The 18,433-nt window shown below is 36.4% G+C and overlaps 2 protein-coding genes across 4 annotated transcripts; one reads left to right on the forward strand and one right to left on the reverse strand.

Moving 5' to 3' along the window:
* On the forward strand, positions 1-4,548 carry LOC147490628 (uncharacterized). 3 transcript variants are annotated; one of them, XM_086566113.1, is made up of 8 exons: positions 1-310; positions 469-1,586; positions 1,675-1,765; positions 1,886-2,043; positions 2,149-2,203; positions 2,683-2,762; positions 2,846-2,939; positions 3,502-4,548. In XM_086566113.1, exons 2-8 carry the CDS (start codon positions 630-632, stop codon positions 4,104-4,106), a joined length of 2,040 nt encoding a protein of 679 aa, XP_086422239.1. In that variant the 5' UTR covers positions 1-310; positions 469-629; the 3' UTR covers positions 4,107-4,548. The 3 variants fall into 3 exon arrangements, with proteins under 3 accessions (XP_086422239.1, XP_086422240.1, XP_086422238.1); XM_086566114.1 differs by having other exon boundaries at positions 2,152-2,203; XM_086566112.1 differs by having other exon boundaries at positions 7-1,586.
* Positions 4,549-6,152: 1,604 nt separating this feature from the next.
* On the reverse strand, positions 6,153-9,148 carry LOC147490629 (alcohol dehydrogenase 1-like). Its single transcript, XM_086565697.1, is given in 11 exon segments — positions 6,153-6,404; positions 6,533-6,694; positions 6,818-6,913; positions 7,031-7,092; positions 7,196-7,271; positions 7,366-7,414; positions 7,416-7,446; positions 7,563-7,888; positions 7,995-8,041; positions 8,417-8,553; positions 8,985-9,148. Coding segments are annotated over 11 exon segments (1,140 nt in total). The 5' UTR covers positions 9,022-9,148; the 3' UTR covers positions 6,153-6,287.
* Between the last annotated feature and the right edge of the window lie 9,285 nt (positions 9,149-18,433).

The raw sequence follows: 18,433 nt of genomic DNA on the forward strand, positions 1-18,433 counted from the left end.
GAGGCCATCTTTATATAGGATTCCGTTATAATTTATATATGTCTGTTTATTTTTTTCACTGTGTGTACTTTGTTGTTGTGTCCATAGTCCATACACACCTTTCCTTTCTCCGCCATTTTCTCTCTTCTCTAATAAGCCCCCTGACTTACCTTCACATTTTACAGCCCCTTGTTTTCTGTTTCTGGTTCAAACCATCAAAGTTTGGAAAATTTTGATTATTTGTATAGGAAGCAATTATATACATACATGTGGTAAAGGTAGGCACGGAGGTCGGTGTAATTGTTGAATGTGGGGTTACATTTATATCGAGGTATTGTTTTCATTTGATTATTGTTTATCCCTTTGTATTGAGACTTCATTTCAGCTTTGGAATATTAAAAAAATGATCTTTACGGGTTTTAGGGGCTTCATACCTCGTACCCAACCATATTTTTGATGAACCTCATTCATTCATGTAATTTGTTACAGTTGAATTAGTCTGGATGTGGAATTGGGCCACGTCATGAGTGAGCGTTGCGTGATTGAGGGATTGAGGGGGGGTCTTTATATTATAAAAAAGGGTGGTAAAGGGAAGTCAATGAGAGTGAATTTTTGATGTGGAATTTTGATATTGAATTGAAGAACAAAATATGCGGAAATATGATGATGATGATGATGGAGAAGATGTATTCTATGATTCTGTTGACAGTTTCAGAAAGTTTGATGCTGAGGTGTCTGTGAGTGGAGGAGTGGAATTGGAGTACAAAATTTGGACAGACGAGCCGGGGAGTGTTTTAGAACGTCGTCAAAGGTTTTTACGAGGAATGGGTTTTAGTGATTGCGCTAGGGAGATTGATGAAGACAGGTATTCCTATGGTTGTTCGCCGAAGAACCTTGGAATGGAAAGAGTTGCAGAATGCAGTGGCGCTGTGACGAGTTCTTCTTGTTTATTTAGTACCAGGGGAGAGGGGAACACAAGTTGTAGTGGCAGGGACATAGACGGGGACACTAAGTTTCTGGGTTGTGAACTTGGGGTTTTGCACAGTGCTGAGCAACTCACACAGAGAGAAGCTATGGCTCATGGAGAACTGCATGTTGGGGAACATAATGTAAGTAAGAAGAAAATTAGGAGGTGGTGGAACCATTTTGTACAAAAGAGAATGAAGGAAGATGTGCAAAAGTCAGGTGGCTCTACTAGGGAGCAAACAGCACCCAAGGCAAATAGAATGAAGGTGCGACACAATAGGAAGAAGTGTATGGAGTTCACAGCAGTTTATATGGGACAACAGATTGAAGCACACAAGGGCTTCATCTTGACCATGAAGTTCAGTCCAGATCGTCAGTATCTTGCAAGTGGAGGTGAAGATGGGGTTGTTCGCATTTGGCGTGTTACATCGACAGATGTTTCTGGCAGTTATTTCAATTCAAAAGATACTTCAAAGCTAGTTCATAAAGTGAGAGGGAGAAAGCTCATTCCAGGAAGAAAATGTTCAAAGCCTGCGCCTGTTGTCATTCCTCAGAAGATCTTCCAGATCGACGAGTCACCACTTCATGAATTTTACGGCCATACTGATGATGTCTTAGACCTGTGTTGGTCTAATTCTAATGTGAGTTAATATCACGATTTGGTAGTCAGCTTAATTTACGTCCTTTTTGTGTCTGAAGTTTACCTGTTTGCGTATTTTGGCTTCTCAGTGTCTTCTATCAGCATCCAAGGATGAAACTGTTCGTTTGTGGCAAGTGGGTTCCAATGAGTGTCTTCAAGTTTTCAAGCACAATAATTATGGTAAAAACACAATCCCAGTTGTCTTCTTTTGGACTAACTCTTTTCTCACCCTTGTTATTTGACATTCAGCTGTCTTCTCCTGTTAGGACTTGCTTCTAATGTAGGTGCTTTTGTTTACAGTGACGTGCATTCAATTCAACCCTGTTAATGATGGCTACTTTATCAGTGGCTCTATCGATGGGAAAGTTCGAATTTGGGGAGTTTCAGAAAGCCGAGTCGTAGATTGGGCAGATGTTCGAGATATAATAACTGCCATATGTTACCAACCAGATGGACAGGTTTTACTCTATTGAATATTTTTAAGTCCTATCTTTAATTAGTTTTTGATCACCAGAAGTTCATTTTGTTCACCATGGTACTTATTTTGTATTCTGTTCTCCCAGCAGGGATTCATTGTCGGTTCCATTTCTGGTCATTGCCGCTTCTATGATGCATCAGGTATATCTCTTTAGCTCATTGCCACATAGATAATGTTTGGCTCATAGAATATCTAGATGGGAAATGTCAAATTTATTTAGCTATCGAAATTCAATAAAACAATTGTAGAAAAGTTGAAGGGGAAAATTTATCAGTGTTCTAGCTATAATTTTTCTCAATAATATGTGAATGGTAAATTAAACTGTTCTTGAAAGACCATACTTAAGTTGATTTACAAAGATGGCTTTATATATTCTTCACCATAGTTCTACTTGTTCTCACACTTCTCTTTTTTCCCCTGTGAAAATTGGGATTTTACTTATTTAAAGTTTTTGAATTTTCCAATATTCATTGATTTTAAAAAACGTGTTTTCTTTTATGTGTTGACATATCTTACATTCTTTCTTAAACTTGCTTAAGTTGCATTTTATTCTTGTTATTTATGGGTTAAGTAATTTTTTGGTGTCAGAAACTCATGATTTTATTTCTATAATGACCAGATAACCATCTCCAGCTGGATGCACAAGTATATGTTCAGGGTAGGAAAAAGTCTTCTAGTAACAGAATTACTGGCTTGCAGGTTCTATTTTTACTTGTATACACACTTCTATATTTCCTGTCACTCCTGTTTGTTTCTTATCCTAAATTGTTCTCATTTTACAGTTTTCTCCAGAGGATGCTCAAAAGGTTATGATAACATCAGCAGATTCTAAAGTTCGAATTTTTGATGGGCTTGGTGTTGTCCACAAATACAGAGGTATGCAGTGTTTGACATTCATGTTCTCTTTGTACATTTCTTGCATTTTTTTTCTAGTTTCTCATTGAAATCCAAAAAATTTAGAACAACTCAAAGTAAAAGTTAATAATATCAACTATGATAAGCAAATGTGCTGCTTAATACAACTGTGTTTTCATTGTCCATGTTTTATTGTTGAGTTAGAAAGACGTTAACAGTTGGGTTGAGAGATACTGAGTGCTATAGAGTTTTGACCTCCCAACTGGGATGGTTGTGCAATACTGATATATGGTTTTTCAAGGCCAAATGCTCCCGCTTAAATTACCGCCTGTCGGTCTCCCCCTTTTGCTGAAAACCGTCACTGTTTTTATATTAATAATGATGAGACTATTGATGGTCTGAATCATATCTAAGGTACTGATACCGCATTAGGTCAAGTCATATTAAACTTATCAAAACATTTATAAGCCAATGCTGCCACTAGATACCACTGTTTGTCAGAGCAGTAGTATACTGGTCGATCAATATATTTAGTGTATCATCTCGAGCCGCCCCACTTACTTTGGAAATATAATATGAACAGGCCTTAGGAAATCAGGGAGTCAGATGTCTGCTTCTTTCACCTCCAATGGTAGGCATATCATCTCTGTAGGGGAAGACTCCCGTGTTTATGTGTGGAATTATGATGGCAGCATGTGTGCATCTTCCAAGCAAGCAAAATCTATACGTTCTTGTGAACATTTCTTCTTCGAAGGAGTGTCTGTTGCTGTGCCGTGGTTTGGCATGGAACAAGAGCGGATGGATCCAAATATCAAGAGCTCCTCACAAATATTAGATCACTTAGAGACTTTTCCTTTGCTAAGAGATACAGAACGGTTCTCCCTTGGTGGTTGGTTCTCCATGGATGGTCGATTGAGAGGTCTTGCAACATGGCCAGAAGAGAAGCTTCCTTTATGGTCTGTGCCAGTAGAAGAGGACCATAGTTCTCATCATCATGATCGGCTCCATCATGACTTTCGTGATGAGCAGCACCAGGAGCACCAATTCCATCAGACGTCCCAAAAGAAACATCATTCCCATGACAATCACACAGCTTTCTCAGCCACATGGGGTCTAGTGATTGTTACTGGTGGCTGGGATGGAGTAATCAGGACTTTCCACAATTATGGATTGCCTGTTAGACTGTAAAGAGGACATGGATCACCCTGCACCATTTCAAAAGCAGCAAGCTTATGGAAAACCGTGTCAATGAGACCTCAGAGGGTTGTGCCTCACATTTCTAACTTAATTGGAATTTGGCATTTTCCTGAATCCTGTGATGCTCTCGAGTACATGCGTACATGGTCCCTATATTTGCCAGAGGTTTCAGCAGAAATTGAAGTTACTTTGCCATGCGAGTTTTCAGCAGTGAAGTTACTCGGCCATGTCCTGGACATATTCAGCGTACTTCTTTGGTCCGTAACTCCGTATCACCAACGGACAGTCAGCAATGTTGCATATATGTATTTTTTCATTTTTCTTTGCAATTTTGTAGGTAATATCTGTTTTATTCACATGTTCGGAAAAAAAAAAAAAAAAAAAAAATTAAAAAATTAAAAGAATACACAAGTTATACAAGTCTTTTTCTAAAGAGAAGTCTTTGCCACCAACTGTCTATTAATCTGATCCCGACAATTTCATTATTAAGATCCCCACAACTTCTGGGCCTTAGATACCGAAAAGAAAAAGGTTTTCTCAGTGTTACCAAGGTTAACTGAGTTACGAACAGGCCTGGAAGAACTAGTGGAATTGATTGATTTGTCTCCACTCTGGGTTTGTTTTTACGTGGTAATTTAGTAGGACGGCTTGATCAATTGCCATTGGAACCTACACATCCAAAGTACTACTTTCATTTAAGAGAACGGATTTTCACAGGTTAAGGGACCATAACTTTTAGTCCATGGGACGAAACATTAAGTTCCTGTCTATATAAGTAGATACAATAGCCCTAATATCTCAGGGATCAGGACACAATTTTTATTTTCGTAACTTTTGGTTAATGTAACAATTGTGAAGTGACCTTTTACTGCACCGGTAAGATTATACAAGCTGATATGTATGTTCAACTCCACATCTCATTCAAGATCCCAATCTTAAAATTTGAACTTGTTATAAATGTAGATAATGCTGTAAGGTCTTATGTGATACAACATGTTAACATTGATGTAAGGTGGCGATGCTTTTGTGATACATGGAAGACAATCTTGTGTTGAAGCGAGAAAAGCTCTCATATGCGCTGTGAAGGTCGTCATTTTTTCCCCAGAATTTGAAGGTACTCATGCCATCCCTAAGAGCAAGTCCAATGAGAGATGCTAAAATGGGATACTAAAAAGGTGCCACAAAGGATTTTTAGACTTTTTAGCTTGCCAGCCAAATTTGGCATGACAAAACATGAAAAACCAGTCCAATGAGCCTGTTTTTAGCATTTTGTGGAATTGGTGGACATACGACAGACTGGGGCAGAAAGTCTGCTGTTTGCTGAACAGTAAAAAGCAAACAGTATTTATGCCGTCCGCTGAACAGTAAAATGAACAGTACTCTTGCCGTTCATTTAACAAGTTTAACTAAGGTTTTCAAAAAAGGGCAGAAAATTGAAATATCTTCGTTTGAAATCATCCCATAACTTGAAATTTTAAAGGTTTTGAATTTATTGGACAAGACTAACTAAATTTTGAAATTGTCTGTCTGTATATCACAGTTGCTAGACAAAACCACAAATTTGGCTGAGTATATCACACCAGCCAAATTTTAGACCCTTCTAAAAACCCATTGGAATAATTATTTGGTGTTTGGGGTGCTATATATAGCACTCCTATTGGACTTGCTCTAACCTTGTTATTGATACACTGAGGTCGAGCTGAAAAGTGTCTGAAGGTTGGAGTATTGACACGAGGCGGAGACTGGCAATAAAGGCCAAGGTATGTTTCATGGTCTTACATTAATATTGCCATGCATGCTTGACTATCTCCAGATCGATTGTGCAAGATCACCATTTCACCAGTATATGTGTTTATGCAGTCATGAAAAACATCTGTGTGCTAATGTTGTTCGCTTACCTACCAAAAAAAATGGTTGATAGTTGCTAATGTTTATTGCCTGACAGTTAATGGTCTGTGACAGAAGCTACCTGATATAAGCATTCTATACTTCGGATTATGCATTATGATACTTGGATATAATTGCATCAACTTCATATTCTCAAGAAAAATATATTTATTAGAATTTGAAATTGTTCGACACAATACACAATGAAAAATCACACAACTGTTTATTTCTGACTTGCTTTACAACTGATTAAGAGCCACTCATCCAAACCTCTATGCCATCCAACTACTCATCCATGCTGATGATGCAGCGAAGACCATCACCTTCTAACATGTACTCGAAAGCCTTGTTGATCTCTGACAATGGGACTTGATGAGTTATGAACTTCTCTACTTCAAGTTCCTGCATAATGTACAAAGATCAATGCAATGCAATGCAATATTGAATCCGTTGCTATGGCTGTCACCTACTTGATGTAAATAGGTTCCGATACTTAGAAATATAATACCTAAGAACTTAGGCAAGTTTACCTTGTTCATGTACATTTCTACGACAGAGGGAAGATCAGATCGAGGCTTGTAGTTCCCAAAAAAGGTACCCTTAAGGGTCCTTTCATTCAACAAATTCATGGGATGGGTCTTGAACTCAGCGTCTTTATGTGGTACACCCACAAGAACAGCAACACCCCAACCCTAAAAAGGTCATTGAAATTTTGTTAAATGGTCTAATCAGTATACATTGAGCTAACATACTACTTAAAGCAAGACAAACTAAACAAAGTACTGAAAAAGAGTATGTGGTTGCTAGGAAATTACATCACGAACACACTCAAAAGCTGAGATCATGGCATTAACGTTTCCTGTACATTCGATGCTTCTGTCTACTCCTCCAGAAGTCATCTCAATTATCACCTATATCCAATGAACAATGAGAGTTACAAATTAGTGTAGTTATTCTACTTTAGGCTGGTCATTTTCTAGCTTTGCAGCAATCTGAAATCACAAAAATGTTTAATAGTTTTTTCAGACCTCTTGAACAGGTTTGTCATGGTCTTTTGGATTCACAAATTCAGTAATGCCGAATTTTTTGGCTGTTGACAAGCAGGAAACATGAGTATTAGCAAGAATTACATGGAACATCTAGCCAAGCTAGTTTTTTTTTATGCATTTATGTTGTAGAAATGAGCCGCTGACCTTCATTAAAACGTTTGGGGTTCAAGTCAACTCCGATAATTCTGGAAGCCCCTGCAATCCTGGCACCTTCTGCAGCCTATTTATGCGGAAATAGAATAAGTGAATGCTCATTTAGCGGATACAAAGTTGGAAGTGAACACTCTGATGCCTCTAAAGAAAGAGAAACTCACAGCAAGGCCAACTGCTCCCAATCCGAATACTGCCACCGTTGAACCTTTTTGGTTTTGCAACATTCAAGGTTGCACCTAGACCTACAAATGCAGTATGGACAGATCAAAATAAGATAACAATCAAGAAATTTAAAAAAAAAAAAAATAGCCGAAGGCTCAAATATTCAACATTCGTTTATTACTGCCTTTCTCCTCACCTGTTGAGATTCCACAGCTAAGAATGCAAACTTTGTCAAGTGGTGCCAAAGGGTTGATCTTTGCAACAGAACCAACGTGGGAAACAGTGTACTCACTGAAGGTAGAGGTTCCAACAAAGTGATATATTGGTTTGCCGTTAATAGAGAACCTTGATTGTCCATCGCCTATCATCACACCCCTGTCTGTATTGATCCTAAGGAGGTCGCACATGTTGCTCTCCTCTGACTTGCAATGAGCACATTCCTTGCATTCCCCTGTAAAAACTGGAAGGACATGGTCACCGGGTTTGAGTTCTGTCACGCCTTCTCCAACACTCTCCACAATGCTGAGTACACAAACAGAAAAGTTAAATAAATTTAGTATTGCCTTTTGGATGTATTTCATGATACATTGAAACCGTTTAAACTGTCCCAATCTACAAGTGTACATACCCGCCAGCTTCATGGCCAAAGATGCGAGGAAACATAGGGGTTTGTCCCTGCAAAATTCGTTAACCATTCTAACGTTATTTACTGAATCATCAAACTTTATCAAATTATGGATATATATATCAAAAAATAACTCATTCCTCCTCTCCGAACGATTTTCTTACTGGAGATTCTAACTCAAACTTTTTAATAATGCAGGAGACCCCCATCAGAACTTCACAGCCAAACTAGTGTATGAACTAGTGTATGAAATTTTTGGAGTTTGTCCTCTAATCAATTCATCATTTATGCTGGGATCATATTAATAGACACAAAGAAAACTCCTTCAAAACACTAACATAATTCTGACGCGCATTGGTATATCATTATAGTGTTTTATACTCAAATGTGCGTAATTTACAATGCTTAACAAAATAATAGCATACCTTGGCCTCCCAGAAATAGACATCAGTGTGACACAGAGAGGTGTATAATATCTTCAAACGAACCTCCATCGCCTGTGGGGGAGCTACCTCCACTTCTTCTATCACCAGTGGCTTCCCTGCTTCCCATGCCACCGCAGCTGCACATAATAAGCACATTCATACATAGTCAATAACGATATCAATCCTACCTATATTAATATAAGCATAACATTCAAGCATAGTTTTTAAAATACATAGTCAATAACGATATCAATGTGTTATGTTAAAACAAAAACAAAACTACGCATTATTTATTGTCTAAAAACAATAATAATGGATATGGATATATATTCAAATATGGATTAGTTAATGGAATGATATGTATTAGTTATTGGATATGGATATGTTAAAACAAAAACAAAGCTACCCATTATTTCATTATTTCAAATGAATTGTGATATAAATCAATGGATAATAGTAAGCCTGGCCATAGGACAGGCAGATTAGCTAGTATATGTATAATAATGCAAAAGTTAAAATTGGAAAGTATGCTGGTAGTGAATTGGATAGATCGGTGAGAGCTCTATACCTCTGCAACGAATAACCTGACCAGCAGTGCTTGGCATTTTTGTTCTGCTTTACTAACTGAATAGTTTCTCTGTTGAAAAACTATGATCATCAACTTTATAAAGTTGGTTGTGGTATATGACTATATGTGAGCTTCAGGAGGGTATTAATAGGTTGGAATGTGTCTACAGTGAAACCAGCACAAGGTTTCCATATTTAAGTCCTGGGTTTTATGTTTTTTTCTCACTTTGTTTTGTTAGAAGTCATATTGATATTGAAAGGTTGAATTGATACCCACTAAACCAGATACAATGAAGGTTATCAAGGAAATCAAGAAATAGTTTAGGAACAATAGTTTAATTCCAATTGTTCCTGATAGATTCTGCCACCCTATCCTGGGACATAAACAATTTTCTCTTCATTTGTTTGGAACCAAAACCATATGAAGACCAAGGCTACAGTCATGCTATTGATTAGAAGAGTCAAATCTTTTAAAATAAGCGAGAACTTATTAATTTACTGTTAGTCAGGTTAATACAAGTAAACCAACTTGCCAATACCATCAGCCTGCCTTAGGCGTCTAGTTTTTTTGAGCCCCTGAATTTCTGAATGCTAAATGGTCCATCCACGCTCTTAATGCTGATTGTTGAAATCTGAATGTTTGTTTTATGACAGAATGACCTGGTTCTGAATGCTGAATATAAATTATTTAGACAATTTTACCCCTATTATCAATTTTGGACAATATACATCTTATTTATTTAAAAATTAAATAAACAAAATTTTCTTTTCATATACTATGAAAGTATGAAGTACAACTTAATTTTTATTTTGAACAATCACTTTTTATTTATTTTACAATCAATTTTTATTTATTTTTTGGGAGTAAAAGGTTATTATTTATTTAATGAGGTCTTGTTGTCTTGCAAAACTAATGGGCCTTGGCTGTAAAAAAAAAAAATACCCAACCCACTAGATCAAACCCATTATTATTTCCATCGTCTTCAACCTTGGTAAGTTTCGTTTTTCATTTTTTATTATCGGTTTCGACTTTCGACGACAACTCTTTCTCGATTTTTCTCTTTCTGGCTATTAGAGAACTCCTCTACCTCTCCTCCTCTCTGATTTCTCTCAATTGATTTGAAAAACAAAATAGATCCAGTTTGGGCAGATGAAGGGCACGTTGGTCATACGTTTCAACCAAGAAACAGATTTAGCATTCAGGAAAAGGAGGTATTTTATCACGGAATACTGAAGACAAGTTTTTCCACAGAACGCTGAAGAGGTTGGAAAAACAAACAACTCTCGTTATCACTGAACGCTGAAAACTTATGTTTGAGCGACTCTGAATGCTAAAAAACTAAAAAACAAACAACCCCTTAGTATAATAGAGAATGAATTTGTAGACATACCCTTAAAACTTGTCCACAAGACAACAAAACCTGGTTGGTCCACATAAGAAACTTAAATTAAGTGGACCAACAACCAAAACCACTACATCAATAAATTAAAAAAATGAAAAGGGCATAAATAAATGAAATAAAACAACAAAAGGAAAACCAAACAACTAGTCATCTCCTCCAATTCTTCGACCAATAATGCCCGACAATCCTAATCACCAAGTTAACCGTCGAAGAGATGACATCGAAGAAACTTCAATTGACATAATCAAGAGACATAAACATACTCACTTGTTCTTTCTTCAAGAAATTGTACTTTAGGATTTAATGGGTACTGACTTTTTAGTGGAACTGAAATAATGGGTGTGGGGTTTGACGCTCGGCCAAAAAGAAAATTAAGCTTGTGCGAACTGGATTGAAAAACTATTGAACTTTTTCTGGCTTGAGTTTCGATCCAACGAGTTATGTTGTAGATATGAAGAAGATGAACAATGTAGTCTTACCCTTTTGATCCTGTTATATTCTTTTATTTAGTTTGTAGAAAATAATAAAAGAAATTAAAAGAAGTGATGTTGTGGTTTGGTTTGTTGATGTATGAACAATGATTGTTTATAATCCACTAGGTGTTCTTACTGATCATACATTATGTTGAGGTATGAATATATATTAATTGTTCGTACTCCAAATAGGTATGAACAATGATTGTTCATAGCTCATATTGATGTATAAACAATGACTATTCATACCCCAAATAGGTATAAACAATCATACTCCAATAAATAAGTGTTTTTATTGATCATACATTATGTTGAGGTATGAACATTGATTGCTCATACCCCAAATAGGTATGAATAATGATTGTTCATATATATAGCTCATGTTGATGTATGAACAGTGATTGTTCATACCCCAAATAGGTATGAACAATCATATATGAACAATGATTGTTCATACTTCAATAAGTGTTCTTATTAATCATACATTATGTTGAGATATAAACAATGATTGTTCATACTCCAAATAGGTATGATAATTATTGTTCATAACTCATGTTGATGTATATGAACATTGATTGTTCATACCCCAAATATGTAAGAACAATGATTGTTCATACTCCAATAAGTGTTCTTATTGATCATATATTATGTTGAGGTCTGAACATTGAACAATAGGTTGTTCATATGAACACTGAACAATTATGTTGATTGTTCATACGTCAAATATGTATAAATAATAATTGTTCATATGAACAGTGATTGTTCATAGCTCATGTTGAGGTATAAACAGTGATTGTTCATACTCCAATATATGTTTTTACTGATCATACATTATGTTGAGGTATGAATAATGATTGTTTAAATAACAATCAACAATGATTGTACGAACAATGAGTGTTCATAGCTCATATTAAAACATAAACCTTGTCATGTAGACTTTAGAGAGGTTTGTTGTTGGCTATACAAGATTAGTTATAGACTCTATAACAAAATATTCCTTTTGATCTAGATTTATTCATGACATGGAAATTCGCGTACATACATAAACCTTGTCATTTAGACTTTATAGGGGTTTGCTTTCTGTGCTGGCTCTTGAGCATTTATGGTTTTATGAAACAAATTCTAGGAAGATTGATATTTTATTTTAAGCAATTTGTTATATTATTAAGGAATGTGTAGATGAAAAAAGTGTGTATTTTTTTTTGGTAACTAAATAAACTTTGTACTCGAATGCCCTCTAGAGCTACTCCAATTATTTAAGAAACATATTATATATTACACTAGTAAACGGGATAGGCCTTTTTATTAAAGTTTGAATGGATAAATATGAGATTTGTTTTTTGTCTTTACCTTTTGATTAAAAATGAATTGTATTATTAATTTCCTAAAATATCCCACTATTCATTTTCAACTTGTTCTTAGTTGTTCTACACTTCTACTTTCAAAAATATTCATGGTACAAAGCTTTGCTATATGCTAAATCTGGTAAAGAACTTCCTAAGAACACCATCAAGTAACATGTTTGGAAAATAAGAAGAAAAAAAATTAAGATAAATAAAGAAATATATTATACACAACAAATACAACAAATTACAAATAAATAATTTTCAATTTTGATGCCTTGTCGTTTTCTCTATCACGAGCAACCGAGTAGGTAACACGATTTTGTGAACTCTAAAACAAAGGTAAAGTCCAAAACTACTCGGCTAGTTCCATGAGAATGTATGTCCTACCAAATGGCTCGACTCCTCCAAGAAGCATTTTCCTCAACAACTCTGTAGCAATAGTTTTGGCCTTGACATGAGCTCTATCAAGGTCTTATATGCATATTTGGCATACCCACGCTTGCTACAACTCATAAACATTTTCTTCACAGCCTCCACATCACTCCTAAGTTGCAAAAGCTACTATGGATATGGGCGGCGATTATTGTTGTGTATGTTAACATGTTAACAATGGTTGTAATTTTATGATCCATCCCCACCTCCCATGTCATCGAGACTTCATCCATTCAACTAGCTTTCTTGAATAACTTAGAGGATGTATATCCATTAGTCCATGCTTGCAAAACACATAAATAATTGCAATTGAGATGCTCTGCCTAATTTAACTATTTTGTCGACTTCAATTCCACCAAAGCTCTTCAGCTCAATATAATCTTCCTAGGCACAAAGATGTAGTGCTTGACATGTAGGAGCTTTTATACTACAAACATATAAGAGATGCCAAAATAATTCATTTGTTATATAAAATATGCCAAAATGCTAATTGATTACCCATAACACCAAAAAACAATCAAAATTCAACGTATGGTGATTCCTACATGCATGGATGAGTGCTCCATTGATTTATTAATGAGGCGTGATTCACTTAAGAGATCATGGACTTAGGGAGCTATGAAAATGCTCTAGCAGAGATATCTTACTCTATTTGGGAGTAGTGCATGGAAACAATACAATCGAAAAGACCATGTGAACTTTTGTGGAATCTTGATAAGGAAAAGGAAAACGTGTGATATTGCTGAAGTACTAATCAAAATCTAATTCATACCACCTTCCAAGTACCGCTTAAGGAAAATGTGTTTCCTGTAGACTTATTGACACAAACACTTAACATCGTAATTAATGTGATAAGAATATGGTTAAAATGTGCATGCATTTTCTTACGTAAGCCTTTAAACCAGGCATAACACATGAGCAATACCCATATCTGATTTATTTTTTTCCAGTCCTCCTAAAGATATAATGAATGAAGGACAACCAGATAAATCTATCTCTAAATAGATTCCTTTAGCCTATACATAATTCAAAGAACTATGGACATAAGTAAATAATAATACAAAGGAAAACAATTATTAAAAAAAAATCTCTCATTAAGATGTTTTCTAAATCTTTTTGTATCGGTGTATTAAAATTAACATAACCTAAAACTAGTGTGATAGTATGCAACCTAATTCCCTATGAAGAAAGAGTCAGTATGCACTTCTATTACAAAAACCATTTGAAATGGTTGTACAACCATAACCATAGTCAAATTACGCATATATAAACCAACATAGCAAAACAGAATGGATGATAACCACTATAAAATGAAGAACAAAAGCAACAATAACACGAACTTCCAATAGTAATAAAAAACAACAAAAGTATTAGCATCCACAAAAAGTAAGAACTTGTTACCATGCTCTGTTTGGTTCGATGTATTTACATGCAATTGCACCTATTTCCATATAATCCGCCCACAAAACAGTGTTTGGTAGCAAAATGCAAATAGCGGTTGCTGCAACAAGTTGCAATTATGTGCACTATATAAGTAGTTTCTATGACATCCATTTGTAACCAAAAAAGTTGTGCAAATAGATGCAAACACAAGAGAGGTGGTTTCTCTTATATAAGATGTGAAAAAAAGAAGTGGGATAATATAACCAACTTTACATCCTTTTGCCTTGGGTTTACCAAGCACAAGTAAGTTGGATGCAATACAATCACATGCCATTTGCAGCCATTTGTCATTTGCAACTCGGTGCACCGAACCAAACAAAGCAATAAAGTCTATACAATTGTGAAACACATCTAGAACTCACTTGTTTGTGTTTATAGTTTGTCATTGTAAGTTGGTAAGCCGCAGGCATACCTTTATTAGCAGAATGACAGATTTAGTGTTAATTGATTGGCCTTTGATAGTACTAAATATATATGCATACAATAAAGACGAAGGACGAAGGATATCAATGGGTAAAATGTTGAAACAACTAATTAGTGCTCGCACTAAACGGGTTGCTAATATGATATTTTTGGCCAATGCAGTAAAACCAATGATCTGTTTACAATTTTTGTGAAAAATATAAATGAATTAAAGGACTAAAAGAGCTCGAGAGAACTGCTACAACACACCAATTTGTAAACCATAAACAAAAAATAAGAATTGAGCAATAACATTTCAAGAGAAATAACCCAATAAAAGTCACGCCTGTATTTCCACAATCGCTTTAAAGGTTTTTAATAGGAACCATCTCTAGCAAGCGCATCTTTAAAGAGTATGTATCACCAACTCATTATAGTTTTTCCCATAGACTTCTATAATTCAAGTGCGATACACGCAAAAGTCCTTGGCATGCTCTATTACAAATGGGATGGGATGGCTTTTGTTGTAGTGTGCACAATCATAACGTTAGAAATAGGAACAAATTTATGTTGGATGAACATGGATGATTTTCAACCGTGAAGATCTAATAGGGGTTATGGGACTTAAGTCATATATTTTTTCTAGAGCATAAAATAAAATGAGACCATCCTTTAAACTCGGGCCCAATCGGCCAATCCTCAGAAGTCCAAATTATATAAACATTTTCATTATATTCATTTGAAGTTGTAGAAAGAAAAGCCTTTGAAAAGTAAAATTTGCCAAACAGAAAATCAGATAGGTTATCAGGAAATAAAACATGGCTTAAGGAACCAAGGACACAAAAAGAACATAATACCTTTATATCATCAGTAACACAATGAAGTCCTTCATTCTAAAGAATCGTTGATGCATGCCCAGAAATTTTCTCGCAACATTACAACAAAAACATTCGTAATTCTTCTTCGACTTCCATATGGTAGCCTATACAATTCCACAGGCTAACACAAAATGTGTGTCATCTAATTCATACGTATCCAAGCAAGACAACAACGATGAAATTTTAAAAACTCCAAGGGAAAAAGAAACAAACTCCTTCAATCCAGCCACCCCAGAGATCTATTTCCACTCAGAATGTGCGTCGATGCTTACAGAAAGTTGTTGATGGGCATTTTACTACAGCGGTAAAAGTGTTGTCATCATCAGGGGTTGCCCCTAACTCGGCGGAGACTATTCAAGCATTAGAGGAGAAACACCCAATGCAACAATCACCTGTGAGACCAACTATTCCTTTTGCCAAGCCCCCTTTATTGGTAGAGAGAGACACCCTATTGTCATGCATTAGATCGTTTATGAAAGGTACTTCTTATGGTCGTGGTGGTCTCCAAGCTCAGCACTTGTTGGATGCCATGAGTGGTGTTGTAGCAGCTATATCATTTGATCTGCTAGATGCATTAACCTGTGGTTAATCTTTGGTTACAGGGACGATGTCCTAGTGGAATTCATAGCGAGTGCTCTGCTTACTCCACTTCTTAAGCCGGATAATAGTATTCGTCCTATAGCTGTGGGCATAGTTTGGCGTCGTCTGGTCTCCAAGATTGCAATGAAAGGAGTTTCCAGAGAGGTAGTTTGGTACTTACAGGATTTCCAGTATGGGGTGGGTGTTTCTAGTAGAGCAAAGATGATTTTGCACACTGTCAACCGTATGGTGTATGCTAATAGTGACAATACCTCTCTTTCTATGCTGCTGGTAGATTTTCATAATGCTTTAAACATGGTTGATCGGACCACCATGTTGAGAGATGTTCGTATCCGATGCCCAGTTATTGCCCCTTGGGTTGAGTACTTGTATTGTCAACCTGCGAGGTTATACGTAGGGGATGGCTACATATAGTCTACTACTGGGGTCTAGCAAGGCGACCCTTTGTGTTCCATTCTATTTGCACTGGTGTTGCATCCCCTGATTTTACGGATCCAGTCCAATTGTCAGTTATTGCTACAAGCTTGGTACCTAGATGATGGGACTTTGATCGGAGATACAGAACAAGTGGAGACAGCTTTGGGTATGATTTAGGAAGAAGGACCTTCTTACGGGCTGGTTCTTAATGTGGCTAAAATTGAGATATTTTGGCCATCACTGGATCCACATCGCTCCACTCCTAGTCTCTTTCCTTCAGATTTGTCCCGTCCTCAGCAAGGGGTCAGGTTGCTTGGAGGTGTGGTCAGCACTGATTCATCCTTTGTCATGGGCCTTGCTCGTAAGCGTGTTGAAAAGGTTGTGACTTTGATGGATCGTTTAGCTGTATTAGAAGATCCACAGTGTGAATTAGCTCTTTTACGTGCTTTTCTGGGTTCTCTAAGTTGGTCTTTGCGATTTGTACTTATCCACCATCCCTTTTTAGAGAAGTAGCTAAGACTTTTGATCGGTATCTCCGCAGTGTTCTCTAGGGTATTGTGGTTTCTGATGGTCCTGACTTTGGTGATTTGCAGTGGCGTTTATCGACACTCCCATTATATCTTGGTGGGTTAGGTATTTATTGTGCCATTGATGTCTCTACTTTTGCTTTTGTGGCCTCCCGTTGTCAGACTTCTGAGCTTTAGAACCATATTCTTAGGAGTTGTGGCATAGTGCCTTTGGATGAGATTCTTGATGTTGCTAGCAGTGCATTGAGTCTCTGTCTACCTAATTTTGACCTCAGTTTTATGGCTGTGAATGCTACCGTCCCCTCAAAACCACAAAAAGTTTTGGCGGAAGCATTATATGATCAGATTGTTGCTGGTCTTCAGAGGGAGTTTGTGTTATCTCGCTTCATCGAAAAAAAAGCCATCGATTGGATGCTTGCGGTCGAGAACGCAAAATGATTTTCTACTTGCTATTCCGATGGAGGGACTTGGACAGCGTATGTCGCCGATGGAGTATCGTTCTATTATCCGGTACCGTCTCATGATTCCTTTGTACTATGATAGTGGTCTATGTCCTGTTTGCAAAAGAGTAGACTAGATGCTTTCGGGGACCATGCAACACATTGTAGACATTTTTCAAGTTTCAAATTTCGACATGATCATGTCAGAGATATTTTATGTGATACATTTTGGAGTGCTGGGGTACAAGTGAAGAAGGAGGCTCCTGTGAATTTTCTCACTGATCCGAATGAGGGAAAATCGACACTTCGGCCAACATATGTATTGATCTATAGTTGGTTTGAGAGGAGGCATGCATGTGTTGATGTAACTGGAGCCTCTTCGTTGGTAGTGTTTGGGAATGAAGTCTTTAAGATGGGAGAATCAGCTAATATAGCAACGACAGATAAAATTGAGGAACACGAGGAAGCTTGTAGAGCTAACCAACATTGTTTTATTCCGTTCAGTTTTGATACTTTTGGTTTATTGGCACAACAGTTTGTTGAGCTCCTTAAGAGATTGCAGAGAGTTATGAACTGTAACGTAATAGTTGGTTCTAACGAGTTTGTATTTAGGATGATATGATTTGTCATTCAGAAAAGTAGGTTGTTGCACGGTTGTCCTAATTATTTATAAAACTCGTTATCATTATCAATAAAATTTCCATTTGAAAAATAAGAAAATAAAAAAATAAAAAATTTATATTAATAGATGATTACTGCTGAAATTAAACTCCTCCGATAAACCTAGATATTATCATCAATTTGCAAAAACTAGATATTAACGAATATAATGGACGTGTTGAAAACGATAAAAAAAAACAGGGTGAACTAGTGCTACCTCTCTACGCCAATTAGGATTTTCCCCCACTAGATGGGAAATTAAAAAATAAAAATAAAAAAATTTGGTCAATGAACTTTGACTTTTTTGTGTGTATTTTACTGCTGAAATTAAACTCCTCCGATTTAATAGGAGGAAACCTAGTAATATTGGTTAATCCAAAAAAAAAAAACCTTGTAGATGGTGGGAGCTCTAAAATAGAGTTACTTTGA

The sequence above is a fragment of the Coptis chinensis genome, chromosome 6 (genome assembly GCF_015680905.1).
Source record: "Coptis chinensis isolate HL-2020 chromosome 6, ASM1568090v1, whole genome shotgun sequence".
In the NCBI taxonomy this organism is placed as follows: Eukaryota; Viridiplantae; Streptophyta; class Magnoliopsida; order Ranunculales; family Ranunculaceae; genus Coptis; species Coptis chinensis.